Consider the following 18,487-nt stretch of genomic DNA (forward strand, 5'->3'; position numbering starts at 1 on the left):
ACTGCCAACCCCAAGAACTCTACAATAACCAGAAACATGAAAGACCAGAAACTGAAGACAACGACCAGGAAACCTGACAGGCAGTCAGACTGACTGTTAAACATAGGCACCATTACAATAATAAAAGTAAGTTAAAGAATTTTAATCACTTAATTCAGGAGAGAGGGAGAACACATTTGAAGAAAAGCTGGGCCATAGCTTATAAATATGTTTGGCAATAGCTTATAAATATGTTAATTTGCAAATGATGTTATAGACACTATAAATATACTTTTAGAATAGACCTTGATAGACCAAATAACAGACTTCTTTGGTTTCTAATATGGAAATGATCTTTTATTCTGAACTCAATATTTCCCATCATTTTAAATAATACTGAATTTCACTAAGTGTTACAGCCTTTGAAGCATGGCAAAATTGGTTCAGAATGGACGATTCAAGTTCTGAATTACAAATGCTGTAATTTGGAAGCTACTTGATTTACCTTTTGGTTTTCAGCTGTTTTTTTTCATTCATTAATAAAAATGAGAACAGTAACAACCTCATTAGGTTGAGGTAAGGAACAATTAATTGAAATGAATACAAAACCCTCTGAGGCAAAAAAGAGTTAGTAGAAGAAAAGAATATTAAAATTAGTTGAAAGAGGAGATGATATTTAATACAGTGACATATTCAGATCAAATACATTCAATAATGACGGCAACAACACAGCTCACAAGACGAAATTATCTTGTTTAAACACAGACTAGAAGGCTGACAATAGTATTTTTTTAAGTGTGTTTGTGTTTCTGAAGATTGAACATGTTAGAGACTGTTATTACTAAAACTGAACAATACCGATCATCAGCGATAAGATTCACCATCAAAGAGCATTTATTAATAAGCATAACCCTGATTCTGCACAGTGTGACAGAAGTAAGATTTGGTCCATGACCTCCAGGGGTTACCATTAGGTCTGAAAGATGAGACCTGGGCTGACACCAGAGCTCCTGTGCATACTCTTCCCATCATAGTATTGCTATTTTGCACTGTATCTTTTTTTAGGTCTGCTTTCTCTATTAAACTTTGAGCTTCTTAAGGGCCCATGCCATATTTGTCTTGGCATCTGCAGTGCCAAGGAGATTAATATAAATGTATCGAATACATTGGCAGATTGAATACATTGGCAGGTCTAAATAAATATAAGACGAAACAAACTTAAGTAATATTATCACAGAGTTATTAAGAAAATGCCACTGGAACACAGAATCGGCACAAATTATTTCCAACTGTAAAGACTGGAACATGCTTCATGAACAGGGTGGTAATGAACTCAGGCCTTGAAGGATGAGCTGTCAGGACTACAAAAGGGAGAAGTAGGGGGAAGTGTAATTCCAGCAGAGAAGCAGCCGAGGAATGCAAATGGAAAGCAAAAACCTGTGCAGGAAACAATGCCAGAGCACCGGTCTAAAAGGGAATTCTGGAGGGACATCAGGTTTCTGGTTCTTCATATAAGTAGCTTGGACATCACTACTCTATCCTAACAACAAGTAAAAAGCTGAGCAGACTGAAAAATCAACAGCTCTTCTTGGATTCCTAAGAGAGGCGAGGACACAGGGCAAACCACTGAACCCAAAATTGGAGAGACAGACAGGCAAATACAGGGAGCCACACTTACCTGAACAAAGACTCACAAGCAAAACCTCTGGCAGGAACCAGTGCTGGGGAAGGAAAACCTGAACTGTGATTGACAGATTGCTAGAAGCTCACTGGACAGCTCTGAGAGTTCAAAAACTCCAGGAAAACCCCATCACAGGGAGGCCCACACAATACTGTGAGATTTACTTCCAGGAGCTCAACCAGGTTCCCACAGTAAGTATCAGAGAAAAATCCCCTCACAGCTTCCAACAGGGGAAGGGGTAAAGGGGGCAATCTGAATAGAGCACTTGGGTCTTCTTAACAAGGCCTGCCTGCAGGGAAAACTAGTTAACCAGAGCCTAACCTGCTGGGATACCATCAGACCCTAACTGACCTGGGGAAAGGCAAATACCCAACTCCAACCCCCTCTGCCATCCTGTCCCATCTAAGTGGGGAGGGAGACCTGAGAAACACTTGTGAAGGGCACAGTCCAGAGGCACATCCCTAAAAGACTGGTGGTAAGTCTAAAGAACACTTCCCCTCTCCCCTCACCTTATCACCACATTACTAACGACCTATTTACAGCAGTTCCTTCAGCCAGTACATCATGTCTGGCTATCATAAAACAACAACAACAAACATTACAAGGCATACCAAAAAGCAAAAAACAAACAAATGATTCAAAGAGACAGAGCAAACATCAGAACCAAAGAAAGCAGGGATGTTGAATTTAGGAAATCAGGAATTTAAAACAAGTATGATTAACATGCTCAGGGCTCTGGTGGATAAAGTAGATAGCATGCAAGAACAGACAGGCAATGTAAGCCAAAGATGGAAATCCTGAGAAAGAACCAAAAAGAAATTCTAGACATACAAAAACACTGTAAGAGAAATGAAGAATGCCTTTAATGGGCTCCTTAGTAGACTGGACACAGCTGAGAAAAGAATGTGCACAAGAGGATATCTCAACAGAATCCTCAACAACTGAAAAGCAAAGAAAACAAAGACAAAAAAATAGACCAGAACATCCAAAGACTGTGGGACAACCATAAAAGGTGTAACATACACATCATGGAAATATCAGAAGGAGAAGAGAGAGAAAAAGGAACAGGAGAAATATTTGAAATAATAACTGAGAAATTACCCAAATTAATGTCAGCTACCAAACCACAGAACCAGGAAGCTCAGAGACTACCAAGCAAGATAAACGCCAAAAGAATGACACCTAGGTATATCATTTGCAAAGTGCTGAAAATCAAAGATAAAGTCCTCAAAGCGGGGGGGGGGGGGGGGGAGGACATCTTATCTATATAGGAATAAGGAATTACATCCAACTTCTCCTCAGAAACCATGCAAGACAGAAGAGCATGAACTGAAATATTTAGTGTTGAAAGGGAAGAAACCAACCAACCTAGAATTCTGTATCCCGCAAAACTACCCTTCAAAAGTGAAGGAGAAATAAAGACTTTCTCAGACAAGCAAAAATTGTGAGAATCTGTCAGTAGACTTGTCTTACAAGAAATTATTTTAAAAGTTCTTTAGAAAAGAGGAAAATAATTTCTGACTCTGATCTACATAAAGGAAGAGTGTAAGAAGGAATAAAGGTAAAATAAAAACTTTCTTTTTTCTTGCTCTTAACTGATATAACAGATAACAATTTGTTTAAAATAATAATACCAACAATATGTTCAATTATGCATGCCTGTGTGTATGGATACGTATGCTTACATATGCTTATGTATAAGTGAAATGAATGACAGAAATCATACAAGGGACAGCAGGGAGGAATTAGAATTATTTTGCTATTATAAGGCACTGACACTTATCTTTGAAGTGGTAGAGTGTAATCTGAAAGTGTGTTTGCTGAAATGTATATTGCAAAGTCCCAGGTAACTACTAAGGAAAAAAGTAAAAGAAGTATAACCAACATGCTGAGAAAGGAGAGAAAATGGAATAATCTAAAATGCTCAATTAAAACTATGAAAGGTAGGAAAAGAGTAGAAGACAAAAATAGGAATAAAGGGCTTCCCTGGTGACGCAGTGGTTGAGAGTCGGCCGGCCGATGCAGGGGACATGGGTTCGTGCCCTGATCCGGGAAGATCCCACATGCCGTGGAGCGGCTGTGCCCCGGAGCCATGGCCGCTGAGCCTGCGCGTCCAGAGCCTGTGCTCCGCAACGGGAGAGGCCACAACAGTGAAAGGCCCATGTACCGCAAAAAAAAAAGAAAAAAAAAGGAATAAAGAACAAGGTAATGAATAGAAAACAGTAACAAATATGACAGATAATAAGCCAACTATATCAGTAATCACTTTGAACATCAATGTAGACCACCTAAGTGCACCAACTAAAAGACAGCCATTGTCAGAGTGGATCAAAAAACCAAGACCCAACTATAGATTGCCTTTAAGAAACCACTTTAAGTAGAACAACACACGTAGATTAAAAGTACATAGTTGGAGAACAACATACCATGCTAACACTAGTTAAAAGATAAGAAAGGACACTGCATAATGATAAAGGGATCAATTCTCCAAGAAGGCATACAACCCTTAACAGGTATGCACCTAGTAACAGAGCATCACACTATGCAAGGCAAAACCCAATAAAACTGGAAAGAGAGATAAAAGAATCCACTATCACGGTTGGCAACTTCAACACCCCTCTAACAGAAATGGACAGGCCTGGCAGGCAGAAAACCAGTAAGGACCGAGTTGAACTCAGCAACGTCATCCATCAACTGGATCTAACTGACATCTACAGACCACTTTATCCAACAACAGCAGGGTACACATTCTCCTCCAGCTCACATGGAATGTTCACAGAGATAGATCCCATTCTGAACCATAAAATACACTTTAACAAATTTGACAGAAGAGAAATCATACAGTGTCTGCCCTCAGACCACAATGAAATTAAACAAGAAATCAATAACAGAAAGGTAACTGGAAAGCCCTAAAAGGGAACTGTGTGTGTGTTAGGGAGTCTGGGTTAAGTATATCTTCTGCAAACCACAGAGAGTCACAGAAGGTCTTAGATTAGGCAAGTAGGAGCATGACTAGAAATGTGCTTTGGGAAAACAAGGCTATAAGACGTGGGATGGACTGGAAGGGAAAGTTAATAGATCCAAAGAAAACAGTTAAACAAGTAAGACACTCCAGGTAAGAGGTAAAAAGGACCCAAAACCGACTAGTAACAATGGAATAGAACCGAGGAATGTGAGAAAGCTACAAATAATGACACCTAATTTGTACTTTAAAATATAAAACGTATGTCCTCACCTCATCTACTCCCATCTTCATCTTCAGTCTATGTCACCGACACCACTGAACTTGGGACACAGCAACCAACTCCTGGCTGCCCTCCCAGCTTCCGTGCTCACGTCCACCTTCACCTCACTGTGCGGCAGCCAGAATTCTCTTCTCAGACTTCATACCCCTGCTCAGTATCCTCCAAGTGGGACCAAACCCAAACTCCTCACTGTGGTCGGCAGGACCACTTCTCAGGCTTCCCTACTGTGATCACCTGCCTCCAGCCACCGCGGCCTCCCTTCAGTTCCTCTGAACCCTCAGTCCACTTTCACTGAGGACTCTGCACCAGCTGCCCCCTCTGCCTGGAATGGGCTTCCCCTACATCTTCACATGGCTGGCTTTTTAAAATGTGTCACTTCTCAGCTCAAATGTCATCTTCTCAGAGATGCCATTGCCGATGACTGTTCTTAAAGCAGCTACCCGTCTAGCTGTCCTATTATCCTGCTTGATTTCTTCACAGCAATCACCACCCTCTACCATTACCCTCTTTATCTAGATGGGCATTGTCTCACTCCCCAGCAACCCACACTGAAATGTACATCCTGTGATGGCAGGACCTTGTCTGTCTCACTCACCACCCTTTTCCCCCAGGGAAAGGACAGGCCTGCAACAGAGTAGACATTCAGTAAAATATACACTCAAAGAACACCAAATTCTCTCACAGATGCTAGTGAACAAGTAACACCTTGTAACATTCACTGATCTGTGCATCTCCCTTTCTTCTCCTGTTGCTTCATGAGCTGCTGCACCGACTGGATTGAACACCACACATTTGAAATCACATAGTGCCTTCTAAAGAGGGTGTATCGGGACCTCCCTGGCGGTCCAGTGGTTAAGACTCTGTGCTTTCAATGCACGGGGCATGGATTTGATCCCTGGTCAGGGAACTAGGATCCCACATGCCACATGTCCAAAAAATAAATAAATGAAATTTGTTAAAAATAAAATAAATAAATAAAGAGGGTGTATTGCCTAAAGCAGTAAATTTATTCAAGCTATTCAGCTTTTATGTTAGGCAATTTGGTGGCTTTAAAATAAGACGGACACCCATACCTTACAAGCTAAGTTACTTGCCCCCAAATTTATACACAGATGGCAAGGAGACTTCCGCTAAATGTAGGGGAGAGCCATCGGGAGAGCCTTCTGGGGAAGCAGGTCTGCAACCTCCCCCTCCCAGGCTATGAACTATAGGCCTCCTAGCAGCCTTCCCTGCATCTCGGGTTTGCCAACTTAACTAAAATGCACCAGTGAAGACAAATAATAAGGGGAAACAAAATCGCCGTGTATGTGTGTTACTTGCATACGCACATACGTATTTACAAGAAAAATACATAGAAAATATAAAACCAAATAGTTACAAGAATATAGCTTTTGAGAAATACCATTTTCTCACACAGCAAAGCAGAAACGTTTGAGCTAAGGAAGCAAAATGATGAAGAGGCTCCCAACGCCATTTCTTGTTTGGTTTGGCCATCCAACTATTTTTGTGTGTGTGTGTGTGTGTGGTACGCGGGCCTCTCACTGTTGTGGCCTCTCCCGTTGCGGAGCACAGGCTCTGGGCGCGCAGGCTCAGCGGCCATGGCTCACGGGCCCAGCCGCCCCGTGGCATGTGGGATCTTCCCGGACCGGGGCACGAACCCGTGTCCCCTGCATCGGCAGGCGGATTCTCAACCACTGTGCCACCAGGGAAGCCCCATCCAACTGTTTTTCTTTGCCTTTCTCTTTTTCTCCTATTTATTTTGGCCAATCTGGCCCATGTGGCCGCTAGTGTGTGACTCTGCCCCAGTGCCATGGCATGTCCATTTCCATTTGGTGACAGTAGAGGACACTGACTAAAATCCTTGTTAAACAGAAACTGTCAAGTTTTCTAAGATAACTGCCCAGCATTTTCCAAAATAGATACCTTGACTGCTTGGTTAGGAATATACACCATGCCTTTTGTTTTTATGAGGTCTGTTTTGCCACTGATTACCCAGCTAGTTCCCTAAATGATTGGTGAGGAAATTCATCCTTTTGTTTCACCCAAAAAATATTTACCAAGTGCCCCCCGGGAACCAATACAGCAGCATTCTGCCTTCTGAAACCACCTAGTAGAGATCCAGCACCACCACCAGACACTGGAGAGTAGCTTCCCTATCACTGCTTAGTCCCCAGTCCTAAGCAAGCTCATCAAAATGATCCCTACCTCACACCTCCAACCCACCATCACAGCCAGTTAGCTATGGTTTTGCTGTTCTCTGAGCCCATGACTCCTCTGAATTATTTCCATTTTAAAATAGAAAATCTCATTTGTTAAATATGTAGTATAACCTTATAAAAGGTCATGTCATCTGATTATTCTGTTTGGGACCTGGAAAGAGATGAATGTCAGAGAGCCAGTGGCCCTGCCTTTGCACTAGGGGAGTAGGACTTGAACCAGGAGTGGGGCAGACAAGCAGAGCTGTAGGAGGACCTGGAAGGAAGCAGTGGATTCAGGACTCTGCACATACCTGGCTCATTCCAGATCCCAATGATGAACTCAAATTTACTAACCTTTATGTAGTTTGCAGTTTAAAGTATAAACACATCTAATTTACTACCATTATCAACATGTTAATCTATAACAATCCCTTGAGGTGGTTACTCTTATCCTTGTTTTACGGAAACAGACACCTAAGGGGGAAAGATGTCTGTTGAAATTAATTTGCCCAGGATTATAGCATACATTGCTAGAACTTACCCTGGGCTCTTCCTACACAAATTCCCTGTAATTCTCACTACATGACCCAAAAAAATGAGGTCCAATATATAAAAGTTATAGACATTAACTACATGCTAAATAAAGAACCAATCTTCATACAGTAAATATTGAGTAGACTGAGTTGTTTGCAAACTTGAATAGTGTCAAGAGGACGAGAAATAAGGGGGGGGGTAAAAATAATAGTTGTCATTTAAAAAGTAATTTGATTAGAAAGGGATTCAAAGGTGTAAAGCAAAAGATAATTTTTTTTAGCAAAACCAGTATTAAGACTATAAAATATAACCTTAATCAGAGCACATGACTTCAAATAATCATTGGGAACTGAAAAACTGATTTTAATAGTTAAGTATTTACATATTATTTTAATATTATAAGTGTAATTTACTTTGACAAAGGGAACACAAAAATCTATACTTTAAGAATAAAAAGTAATTATCAAACTTTGGCCAAAATAACTGTTAACACAAGTAGAATACTGCATTCAATTAAGATTGTATATTTTGCTAAAATTGCAAAGAGGTAATGCCAGTTTGAATTATTGAAAGTAACCTGTAAGTAGTTCTACATACGTTCTTTTGACATCTTGTTCAATCATTGACCGAAGTTCTTTATCCTGGAAGAATTTGTTCCAAAGACTCTGAAATAAGGAAAGCAACCTATTTAAAATAATACCACAACTTTGCTTGACTTTTATGATCTCAATTTAATAATTAAATGATTAAATTTATCCCTCTCTGAGTTATGATTTTACATTGCAGATAGGAAACCTGAACCTGGAAAAATTTTTATTAAAATCTACTTTAATCTCAGAAGCACATCCTTATTCTAACATCAACTTTTCCAGTGATATTATTGTGTACATTTACAATTTTCTACTATCTGTTTAAAGTGAATGATACTTTTACTGCTGTACATCTGCTGCTACCCCTACAACAACAAAAAGGTCCGCCTGGATTAGAGGAGGCCCATTGGCCAAGTGGTCACACTTGAACCTGACCTGAACTGCGAACGCACTGAGAAAGATACGTAACGTTTTCTATTAGGCTCTATTAGGTTTTATAATCAAATAGATTTTTATGTACTTTTTAAAATGTGAACTTAAAAGTTTTAAAAATTGCTTAATATTTCATGCTGCTATATCATAGACTATATTATAATAATTACATATATTAGGAAAAAGAAATGTTAGTGTTATGTAGAAAACAGAGAAAAAAAAAAGTCCGTTAACACGGAAATAGGAATTAGAGCAGCAACTGAAGAAGTTACACAATCAGTACCTCTGAGGTAGTAATTACTCCTCGTGGGCCTGATCTTTTTCGTGATCTTTAAAAACTTGTTCACAGATTCACTACAAACAGTTGCTTTCCTTCGTGTGACCTGGTCCTTCCAGGTGAAGCCTTCTCTACCTCTGTCAGGAAGGGAGGCTCTGCACAGCCTTCCCGCTCCCCCCTGTGACCCTGGGAGGACAATTCTACCCTCAGCTTCATGCTCTGCTCTCTGACCCTCGGCTCTTGCAGACCCCTGAGGCCTCTTCTTGGCAGTGCCCTTCCCCAGAAATAGACCATTGGCGTCCTACAACACTGTCCATACACAGCATGGAATAAAGCCCATCTGGTTTTAGGTGGTATAACACGTGGGGTAAAAAAATAATAATAATTGGTATGGAATAATACTGCTTTCGTGGTGATGGATAACAAGACATAGGCATACTCTTATGGGTAAAAGTGGTTGAGATATGAATAAAGACAAACTTTACCCCTTCATCCTGGGAAAGGGGATTATTGATCATCAAGTCTTGCTGGCCAACAACCTTCCTCGGGTTTGTGATATGCTGGGAAAGAAAGAGAGAAAACACAAATGCAAAGATCAGAGGCTACTGGACTCCAAAGCATACTTAAGAAAACAATTCCATTAATTAAAGTACAACTTACTATTTCTTTAATGTTGCTATACCATGCTCTTAATTCTTTAATTCTATTTATCCACTGACTTTTATCTTGAGGAAGAACACAAAGAAAGAGCTGTCAAAAAAAAAAAAAGGAAACTTTCATAACAATCCTAAGAAGTAAAATATCAAACTATGGCAAATGGCACCACCTGAAAACTGAAGAAGATATTCATATTCATGTTATCATTCCAATCCTCAGTCAATTATATTTGGGGGTATTTAAGAAATATATAAATTTGGACAATTCCAAAAGTGAACAAAGGCCAAAGAACAAGATCCCAAAAGCTACATCACAAGATGGAATCAACCTCCCCTCCAAATTTATAATAAAAGTGAACAAGAAAAATTCATTGATGTTCAAGTACAATTCTATTTTACATTCTTATATTAAGGGGAGTTGCTGGGGTGTATTAACGGGCACAAGGTCCAATTTGTAGTTTCAAGGTTTCAGATCTGTCTCCAAACAAGCAGGTAAAGAGGACAGAGAAGAACAATCTGAGGACACAGCCTGAGCACTGAAGCCATTCCTCCTACAGCAGAAAATGTAATTTACAACTATCAGTCAGCTTATGAAAATAACAAGCATTCTTAAAAGACAAATTTGATTTAATTTAGCTTAATACAACATTTAAAAAAATCTGGGTTTGAGTTTATTTTTAGTGAATGAAGGAGACATTAAGAAGTTCAACAACAAGGAGCTGGGGGTGGGCCCGAACCTCCTGCGTACAAGCAGCCAAGCAGCACAACCCCGGCGTCCACTGCCTGCACCAAACGCAAGAAAAGTGCACTTCGACTGTTAAATCTAAATAATTAAATTTCAGCCTGTCTACTACATTACGTGTTCCTTACTGTCTTCACTTGCAGGCTCCGTAAGCTGAATTTGTGCAGATGAATCCTAAACAACTTTCAAGAGAAGTCATTTTAAAAGTGAGTCTCAATCTAGATTGATTCACTTTGAGAGAACAAAAAGGGACAGATTTCCGAGCGATGAAAGAGATACTGTAGCTCATCATCACTCGTGGTGACCGATGGGCTTTCTCTGGAAGGAGACTGACCTAATCTCCCTCCACTTCTCCTTTTTGCTGCCCTTCTCTCGGTGTTTCCAGTACAAAAAATATGGAAAATCTTTTCCATCTGTTATTTGTGAAGAAAAAAGGGAGAGTGACTACATGACGGCACTTGATACAATAGAAGCCTGAAAACATTCACACACACACGCACACCCCCTTCCAGCAGCAAGGATTTCTGCAAATGCCTCTGGGGACCCGGAAGGCGTTGCTTGAGTTCCACGCCATCAAATGGGATGAAAAGACTGTTATTTCAAATGACTCCTTCACCACCACCGGTTATCCAGGACTAAGGTGATTCAACCTTATTAGCAAATGTCCTATGAAAGATAAACCTGGATAGCCAAAACCTCGAGAGTGAAGTCTCTTGGAAAATTCAGTGATCCCCCGCATGGGTGATCTTCCAGGGCATCAGGTAATGTGTTGATATACTGCAACTACAAACTGTAAATAAATATTTTCTTCTTACCTTCCAGCAAATGCTGCGGAACCTGCTGCTTCTCAGCTGCCCATTAATCCCCTTCTGCCTTATGGTTGCCAAGTAATTGTTGTTTACAAATAGTTCTTCCCATTCTTTCCTAGATGCAAGAAACCAAAGCATGGGGATCCTTTTGTTAAAATTCTCTGCTTCAAGAGAACTGCTACAGGAATTTAATTTTAAATAAGTCTCAGAAATGCAACTTTTAAAACATATATATTTATTTGTGTACTGTTTCTGAACGCATGGCTGTCTTTTTGGACAGAGTTCTTCAGTAGATTTAATGAATATGTAGATCGCTATAATTATGCCAGCTACTGAAATTCATAATGTCTATGGAGGCTATTCCACTGCCTCTAAAATGATGGTACTGCAGTTCAGTGAATCAACAAGAAAAAAATGAATATTAATATAAGTATATGACTGCTTTAGCCATTGACAAAGATATACTTGCTCCAAAAATACACAACCAAAAAGTGGGCCATGGATCGTATTGGCTTCTCACCTGAAATATCTCATTAAATCAACTCATTTTTCTTTCATGTCAAGCTGGGCAATTATATAGAAGACTACTTTCTTTAGTTTTTAGTACTATTTACTATTGAAATCTCTGCAACTTCTTTCCACACGATCAGTTTTAAAATTTTAACAGGTGCAGGCAAATGTGAAAAAAACATCAAAAAAATTAAAAAGCCTCACTGTAAAAACTGTGAAAGGCAAGCTTGAGTACCCTGCCGCCCGCACCTATTGCGGAGGAGATAAACAACTGAAATATGCCTCCCAGGCATGCAGACACCAGGGGCCCAACACCTGTGCCTCATTAATATACAAGTAAATCTGCCCTACTGGGAAACAACTGGAAATTAATTGTCCCAAACCATTTACTGAGTTTGAATAAAGGAAGCAGACTTATATTCCCTGCGTCTGGTACCAAACTAAACATCAAGAATCATTTGTCAACAGTTGAGGCTACTGAGTGCAGCTTTATGAAATTCAGATTCCATAATGCCACAATAAACTTATAATGTAAAATTTATTATCAAAGCTGCAAGCCTGGCAATCTCTTCAGAGACCAACTCGCGAGAGAAACCCTCTAAACCCCTCAATCATCCTTCTCTGTAATGCACAGTTGTCGCCGGCCAGACCCCACTGGTGTTCAGAAAGGACAGCCATGTGCAAGGCGATCTTAGAGCCGGTATCATAACCAACTGCACACCTAACATGCAAAACCCTGACTGCAGAGCAAGCTGCATCTTCCCCACAGAGCTTTCCAGAAGAGTGGCCGAGGCAATGGCACGTTCCCTAATGCCACGAGCAGGAGAACTTCCAGCCTCAGCCCGGCAGCACTGATCTCCAGCCAGAGGGGGCTCGTGGCTAAGTGTGACAAATGCGACACACAGGCCAACCCTATGCTGGAAAGAAATAAATTCCTACCACTACTCCATGAAAATGTCTTATTTCCATCACCCTATTAGTAAAAGAAAATAATATTTCATTTTGATTTCACTTGCTTTTGTACCATTAGTGAAACCGAAAATTTTTCATGCTTTTGGGCCATTTTATTTCTTCTTTTTTAAAACTTCCTTTCTGTAAAATGGAATAATAATAATAATAATAGCATCTACCTCAAATAATTATTATGAGAATTAAAATATATGAACAGTCCTTAGAAGGGGACTGGCATATCACAACATTTTAGAAAATTAATATTATTATTAATAATAATTATAACACAGCTTTTATATTGGTGTCTTGGGCTTATTGTTCCAAGAGGAGTTTTTCATACCTTAAAGACATCACACCTTTGTCTGCCATATATATGTATTTTTAACACAATTATTTTGATTTTCAACATGCTGAAGCTTTTTGTGTATAATTTAAACCTAACATTTATTTCCTCTTGATGCTCTTTCCATTGTTTTCAGAGTTAAGTAATTCTTAGCCACTCCAAGTTCAAAGAAATGTTCACTGAATTCTTGAGTTTTTGGAACATCACTTTAGTCCATTTGTATTATCTATCATATTTTAAATACATTATCCATTTCCCAACACTTTCACATATATTACCCACATCTCACTGTTCAAGTTTTGTTTTTATACAGTTTGTAGTAATACTCAAAGATGAGATAAAAAACGAGTACAAAGAACGTTACAGGAGTACATCTCCGAAAACGTGCCTATGTTTAAATAGTTTGTGGTCTATGAACAGAAAGCACAGATTTCAAATGGAATAATTTGTACGAGACCATGCAGTTCCATGACCTGAAAACGCCAATACCTTCCCGATCAGAGAGGTAAAGTGTGAGGCAATGACTCCTCCAGCCTCTTCCAAAATCAGCTCCTATTCACAGGTACCAAGACATTGTAAAAGTAGTAGACACAGCTGGTGGCTAGATTCACTGCCATCCTGTCAAGGTCAGGAGCCTTTCAAAGTCAAGTTACACACCAATTACGTAATGAAGGATAATTATTTGTTAGCTCAAATAAGACCCTGTGCCTTGATTACCGTGTTGGTAAAGAATAAAGGAGACTGAGGCATGCGAAATGGAAACATTCTCTCTGAAATTCACAATCATTTAAATTTATTCATAGGTACTCATAGTTCCAATTAAGGAACAAATCTCAAACTGATGGAGAGCTCTAACAACAGAGGTATATAAAGGCCACAAGAAAACATATTGTCTTTCTCTTCTACAGGATGATGGTGTTTCATTAATAAACTGTGATACAGAGTAAACATAATAAACATTTATTCAGTGCCTACTGTGTGCTTAGCACTCAGAGATATTTGAAAAAGCATATTTTTAAAAGTTAGCTACTAGAAAACTACTAGAGCTAATCAATGAATTTGGTAAAGTTGCAGGATACAAAATTAATGCACAGAAATCTCTGGCATTCTTATACACTAATGATGAAAAATCTGAGAGTGAAATTAAGAAAACACTCCCATTTACCATTGCAACAAAAAGAATAAAATATCTAGGAATAAACCTACCTAAGGAGACAAAAGACTTGTATGCAGAAAACTATAAGACACTGATGAAAGAAATTAAAGATGATACAAATAGGTGGAGAAATATACCATGTTCTTGGATTGGAAGAATCAACATTGTGAAAATGACTATACTACCCAAAGCAATCTACCGATTCAATGCAATCCCTATCAAATTACCACTGGCATTTTTTACAGAACTAGAACAAAAAATTTCACAATTTGTATGGAAACACAAAAGACCCCAAATAGCCAAAGCAATCTTGAGAACGAGAAATGGAGCTGGAGGAATTAGGCTCCCTGACCTCAGACTCTACTACAAGGCTACAGTAATCAAGACAATATGGTACTGGCACAAAAATAGAAATATAGATCAATGGAACAGGATAGAGAGCCCAGAGATAAACCCACACACATATGGTCACCTTATCTTTGATAAAGGACGGAAGGATATACAGTGGAGAAAAGACAGCCTCTTCAATAAGTGGTGCTGGGAAAACTGGACAGCTACATGTAAAAGTATGAAATTAGAACAATCCCTAACACCACACACAAAAATAAACTCAAAATGGGTTAAAGACCTAAATGTAAGGCCAGACACTATCAAACTCTTAGAGGAAAACATAGGCAGAACACTCTACGACATAAATCACAGCAAGATCCTTTTTGATCCATCTCCTAGAGAAATGGAAATAAAAACACAAATAAACAAATGGGACCTAATGAAACTTAAAAGCTTTTGCATAGCAAAGGATACCATAAACAAGACCAAAAGACAACCCTCAGAATGGGAGAAAATATTTGCAAATGAAGCAACTGACAAAGGATTAATTTCCAAAAGTTATAAGCAATTCATGCAGCTCAATAACAAAAAAACAAACAACCCAATCCAAAAATGGGCAGAAGACCTAAATAGACATTTCTCCAAAGAAGATATACAGATTGCTAACAAACACATGAAAGAATGCTCAACCTCATTAATCATTAGAGAAATGCAAATCAAAACTACAATGAGATATCATCTCACACCGGTCAGATTGGCCATCATCAAAAACTCTAGAAACAATAAATGCTGGAGAGGGTGTGGAGAAAAGGGAACACTCTTGCACTGCTGGTGGGAATGTAAATTGATACAGCCGCTATGGAGAACAGTATGCAGGTTCCTTAAAAAACTACAAATAGAACTACCATACGACCCAGCAATCCCACTACTGGGCATATACCCTGAGAAAACCATAATTCAGAAAGACTCATGTACCAAAATGTTCATTGCAGCTCTATTTACAATAGCCAAGACATGGAAGCAACCTAAGTGTCCATCAACAGATGAATGGATAAAGAAGATGTGGCACATATATACAATGGAATATTACTCAGCCATAAAAAGAAATGAAACTGAGTTATTTATAATGAGGTGGATGGACCTGGAGTCTGTCATACAGAGTGAAGTAAGTCAGAAGGAGAAAAACAAATACCGTATGCTAACACATATATATGGACTCTAAGGAAAAAAATGTCATGAAGAGATTAGTGGTAGGACGGGAATAAAACACAGACTTACTCGAGCATGGACTTGAGGATATGGGGAGGGGGAAGGGTGGGCTGTGACGAAGTGAGAGAGTGGCAGGGACATATATACACTATCAAATGTAAATTAGATAGCTAGTGGGAAGCTGCTGCATAGCACAGGGAGATCACCTCTGTGCTTTGTGACCACCTAGAGGGGTGGGATAGGGAGGGTGGGAGAGAGGGTGATGCAAGCGGGAAGAGATATGGGAACATATGTATATGTATAACTGATTCAGTTTGTTGTAGAGGAAAAACTAACACACTATTGTAAAACAATTATACTCCAATAAAGATGTTAAAAAAAAATAAAAAATAAAAAATAAATAAAAAATAAAAAGTTAAAGGAAGTAGAAGGATGTGTAAACCAATAATCATATGATTAGGGCAAAGCACTCTGGCAGTGCAGAGGAGGGCGAAATAATTTTATATCTAAAAATTAAAACTCGGTGTAAAAAATGATAAATAGTATCTCCGTAGGCACTGAAATGCCACCCTAAAAACTGAGCTGTCAGAAGTTAAACAGTCTATAGAGGACAAAATGTTGGAAAGTTGAGTGAGCCCTTTGAAGGGAGCTGGAAAAATAAAAGTTTTTTCCAATCACAAATACAAATGGTGGACAACACTCGTGAACTCAGCTGAAGACCTGGGAAAACAATAGTAAGTACTGAAGAGTCAGTGGTGGAATTCTGCAGTTTAATTAACAAAAATAAAGAAAAGGTAGTTGCTAAACATTGTCTTACATAGGAAAATATACAGTCTGTCATAGCAAAAATCTAGCAGTGATGTTCTCAAAATGCTAAAAAAAAAAAAAAAAATCCATTCAAAAATGCTTTAAAAAAGTCCATTCAAAATATATAATATTTTGGGTAAATCACTTTTAACCTCTACAACAACCCTCCTGGGGTGAATAATTTTAACCCCTCCTCCATCCATGAATGACAAAACTGAGGCCCAGAAAAATTAAATAAGTTGTCAAGAGAGAAATGGAATGAGATTAGGAAAAGCACCTTCCAGAAAACATGGCTGAAAACACTAAAGGGAAGCATAATACTCCACACATCAAAGGACATAAATGGCCCGTGGCAACAAGGCAAGATAGGAATGCAACCTTATATTTTCTTCCTTACATTTTTAGAGTTTGAATATCAAGTCCAAAAATATAGAGAGAAGTTTTCACCAGTTGGACTGAGAAGGTAAGTCAACAGATGCTGTGAGTGGTTTAAGAACACATGGGACATATAGGTGCAGAATCACCTCACATGGAACCTGGGCCTTAAAAACTCTCTGGATAACACACTAGTGCCATCTAGTGGCAATGATTCTGCATTGCAGGCACTGGGTCCCTGAAAACATAACCAGCATCGAAGCAAGAACATTGCTAACAAACACATGAAAGAATGCTCAACATTATTAATCATTAGAGAAATGCAAATCTAAACTAGAATGAGATATCATCTCACACCGGTCAGAATGGCCATCATCAAAAAATCTAGAAACAATAAATGCTGGAGAGGGTGTGGAGAAAAGGGAACACTCTTGCACTGCTGGTGGGAATGTAAATTGATACAGCCACTATGGAAAACAGTATAGAGGTTCCTTAAAAAACTACAAATAGAACTACCATACGACCCAGCAATCCCACTACTGGGCATATACCCTGAGAAAACCATAATTCAAAAAGAGTCATATACCAAAATGTTCACTGCAGCTCTATTTACAATAGCCAGGACATGGAAGCAACCTAAGTGTCGATCATCAGATGAATGGATAAAGAAGATGTGGCACATATATACAATGGAATATTACTCAGCCATAAAAAGAAATGAAATTGAGTTATTTGTAGTGAGGTAGATGGACCTAGAGTCTGTCATACAGAGTGAAGTAAGTCAGAAGGAGAAAAACAAATACCGTATGCTAACACATATATATGGAATCTAAGGAAAAAAAAAAAAGTCATGAAGAACCTAGGGGTAAGATGGGAATAAAGACACAGACCTACTAGAGCATGGACTTGAGGATATGTGGAGGGGGGAGGGTAAGCTGTGATGAAGTGAGAGAGTGGCATGAACATATATACACTACCAAACGTAGGGTGGATAGCTAGTGAGAAGCAGCCGCATGGCACAGGGAGATCAGCTAGGTGGTTTGTGACCACCTAGAAGGGTGGGATAGGGAGGGTGGGAGGGAGATGCAAGAGGGAAGAGATATGGGAACATATGTATATGTATAACTGATTCACTTTATTATAAAGCAGAAACTAACACACCATTGTAAAGCAATTATACTCCAATAAAGATGTTAAAAAAAAAAAAAAGGAGAGGCAGGAATGGGCTGTTTCATTTCCCCTACCAATGTTAACAGATTAGTAGTGGCTGCCCTGGAAGCACTGTGTTCAGGATTCTGAGAACACCTCTGCTCCTCAGGGAAGAACATTCATTGGCCATGAACACTACAATAATTTCTAAATAAGTGAAATTAATTTTTGCAGCAGCAATGGATGCCTTTCATTTAAGAAGAACTATTTAGGTAGTTAAGGCTCTTGCAATTTTTTTTTTTCTTTTTTGCGGTACGCGGGCCTCTCACCGTTGTGGCCTCTCCCGTCGCGGAGCACAGGCTCCGGACGCGCAGGCCCACCGGCCATGACTCACGGGCCCAGCCGCTCCGCGGCACGTGGGATCCTCCCGGACCGGGGCACGAACCCGCGTCCCCTGCATCGGCAGGTGGACTCTCAACCACTGCGCCACCAGGGAAGCCCATTGCAATTTTTT

At 39.4% G+C, this 18,487-nt stretch overlaps 1 protein-coding gene across 22 annotated transcripts in view; it reads right to left on the reverse strand.

Moving 5' to 3' along the window:
- The window catches only part of TBC1D5 (TBC1 domain family member 5), a 567,716-nt gene that overhangs the window by 241,185 nt on the left and 308,044 nt on the right, over nucleotides 1–18,487 (reverse strand). For 18 of the 22 annotated variants that reach the window (XM_067033841.1, XM_067033846.1, XM_067033834.1 and 15 more), the window contains 4 exons: nucleotides 11,150–11,258; nucleotides 9,597–9,686; nucleotides 9,422–9,496; nucleotides 8,235–8,302 (listed from right to left, as the gene is read on the reverse strand). In XM_067033841.1, the coding sequence (XP_066889942.1) occupies nucleotides 8,235–8,302; nucleotides 9,422–9,496; nucleotides 9,597–9,686; nucleotides 11,150–11,258 (342 nt within the window). The remainder of the gene's footprint in view (nucleotides 1–8,234; nucleotides 8,303–9,421; nucleotides 9,497–9,596; nucleotides 9,687–11,149; nucleotides 11,259–18,487) is intronic. The other 4 variants (XM_067033850.1, XM_067033851.1, XM_067033849.1 and 1 more) reach the window with 1 other exon arrangement.

Source organism: Kogia breviceps, chromosome 5 (genome assembly GCF_026419965.1).
Source record: "Kogia breviceps isolate mKogBre1 chromosome 5, mKogBre1 haplotype 1, whole genome shotgun sequence".
Lineage (NCBI taxonomy): Eukaryota > Metazoa > Chordata > Mammalia > Artiodactyla > Physeteridae > Kogia > Kogia breviceps.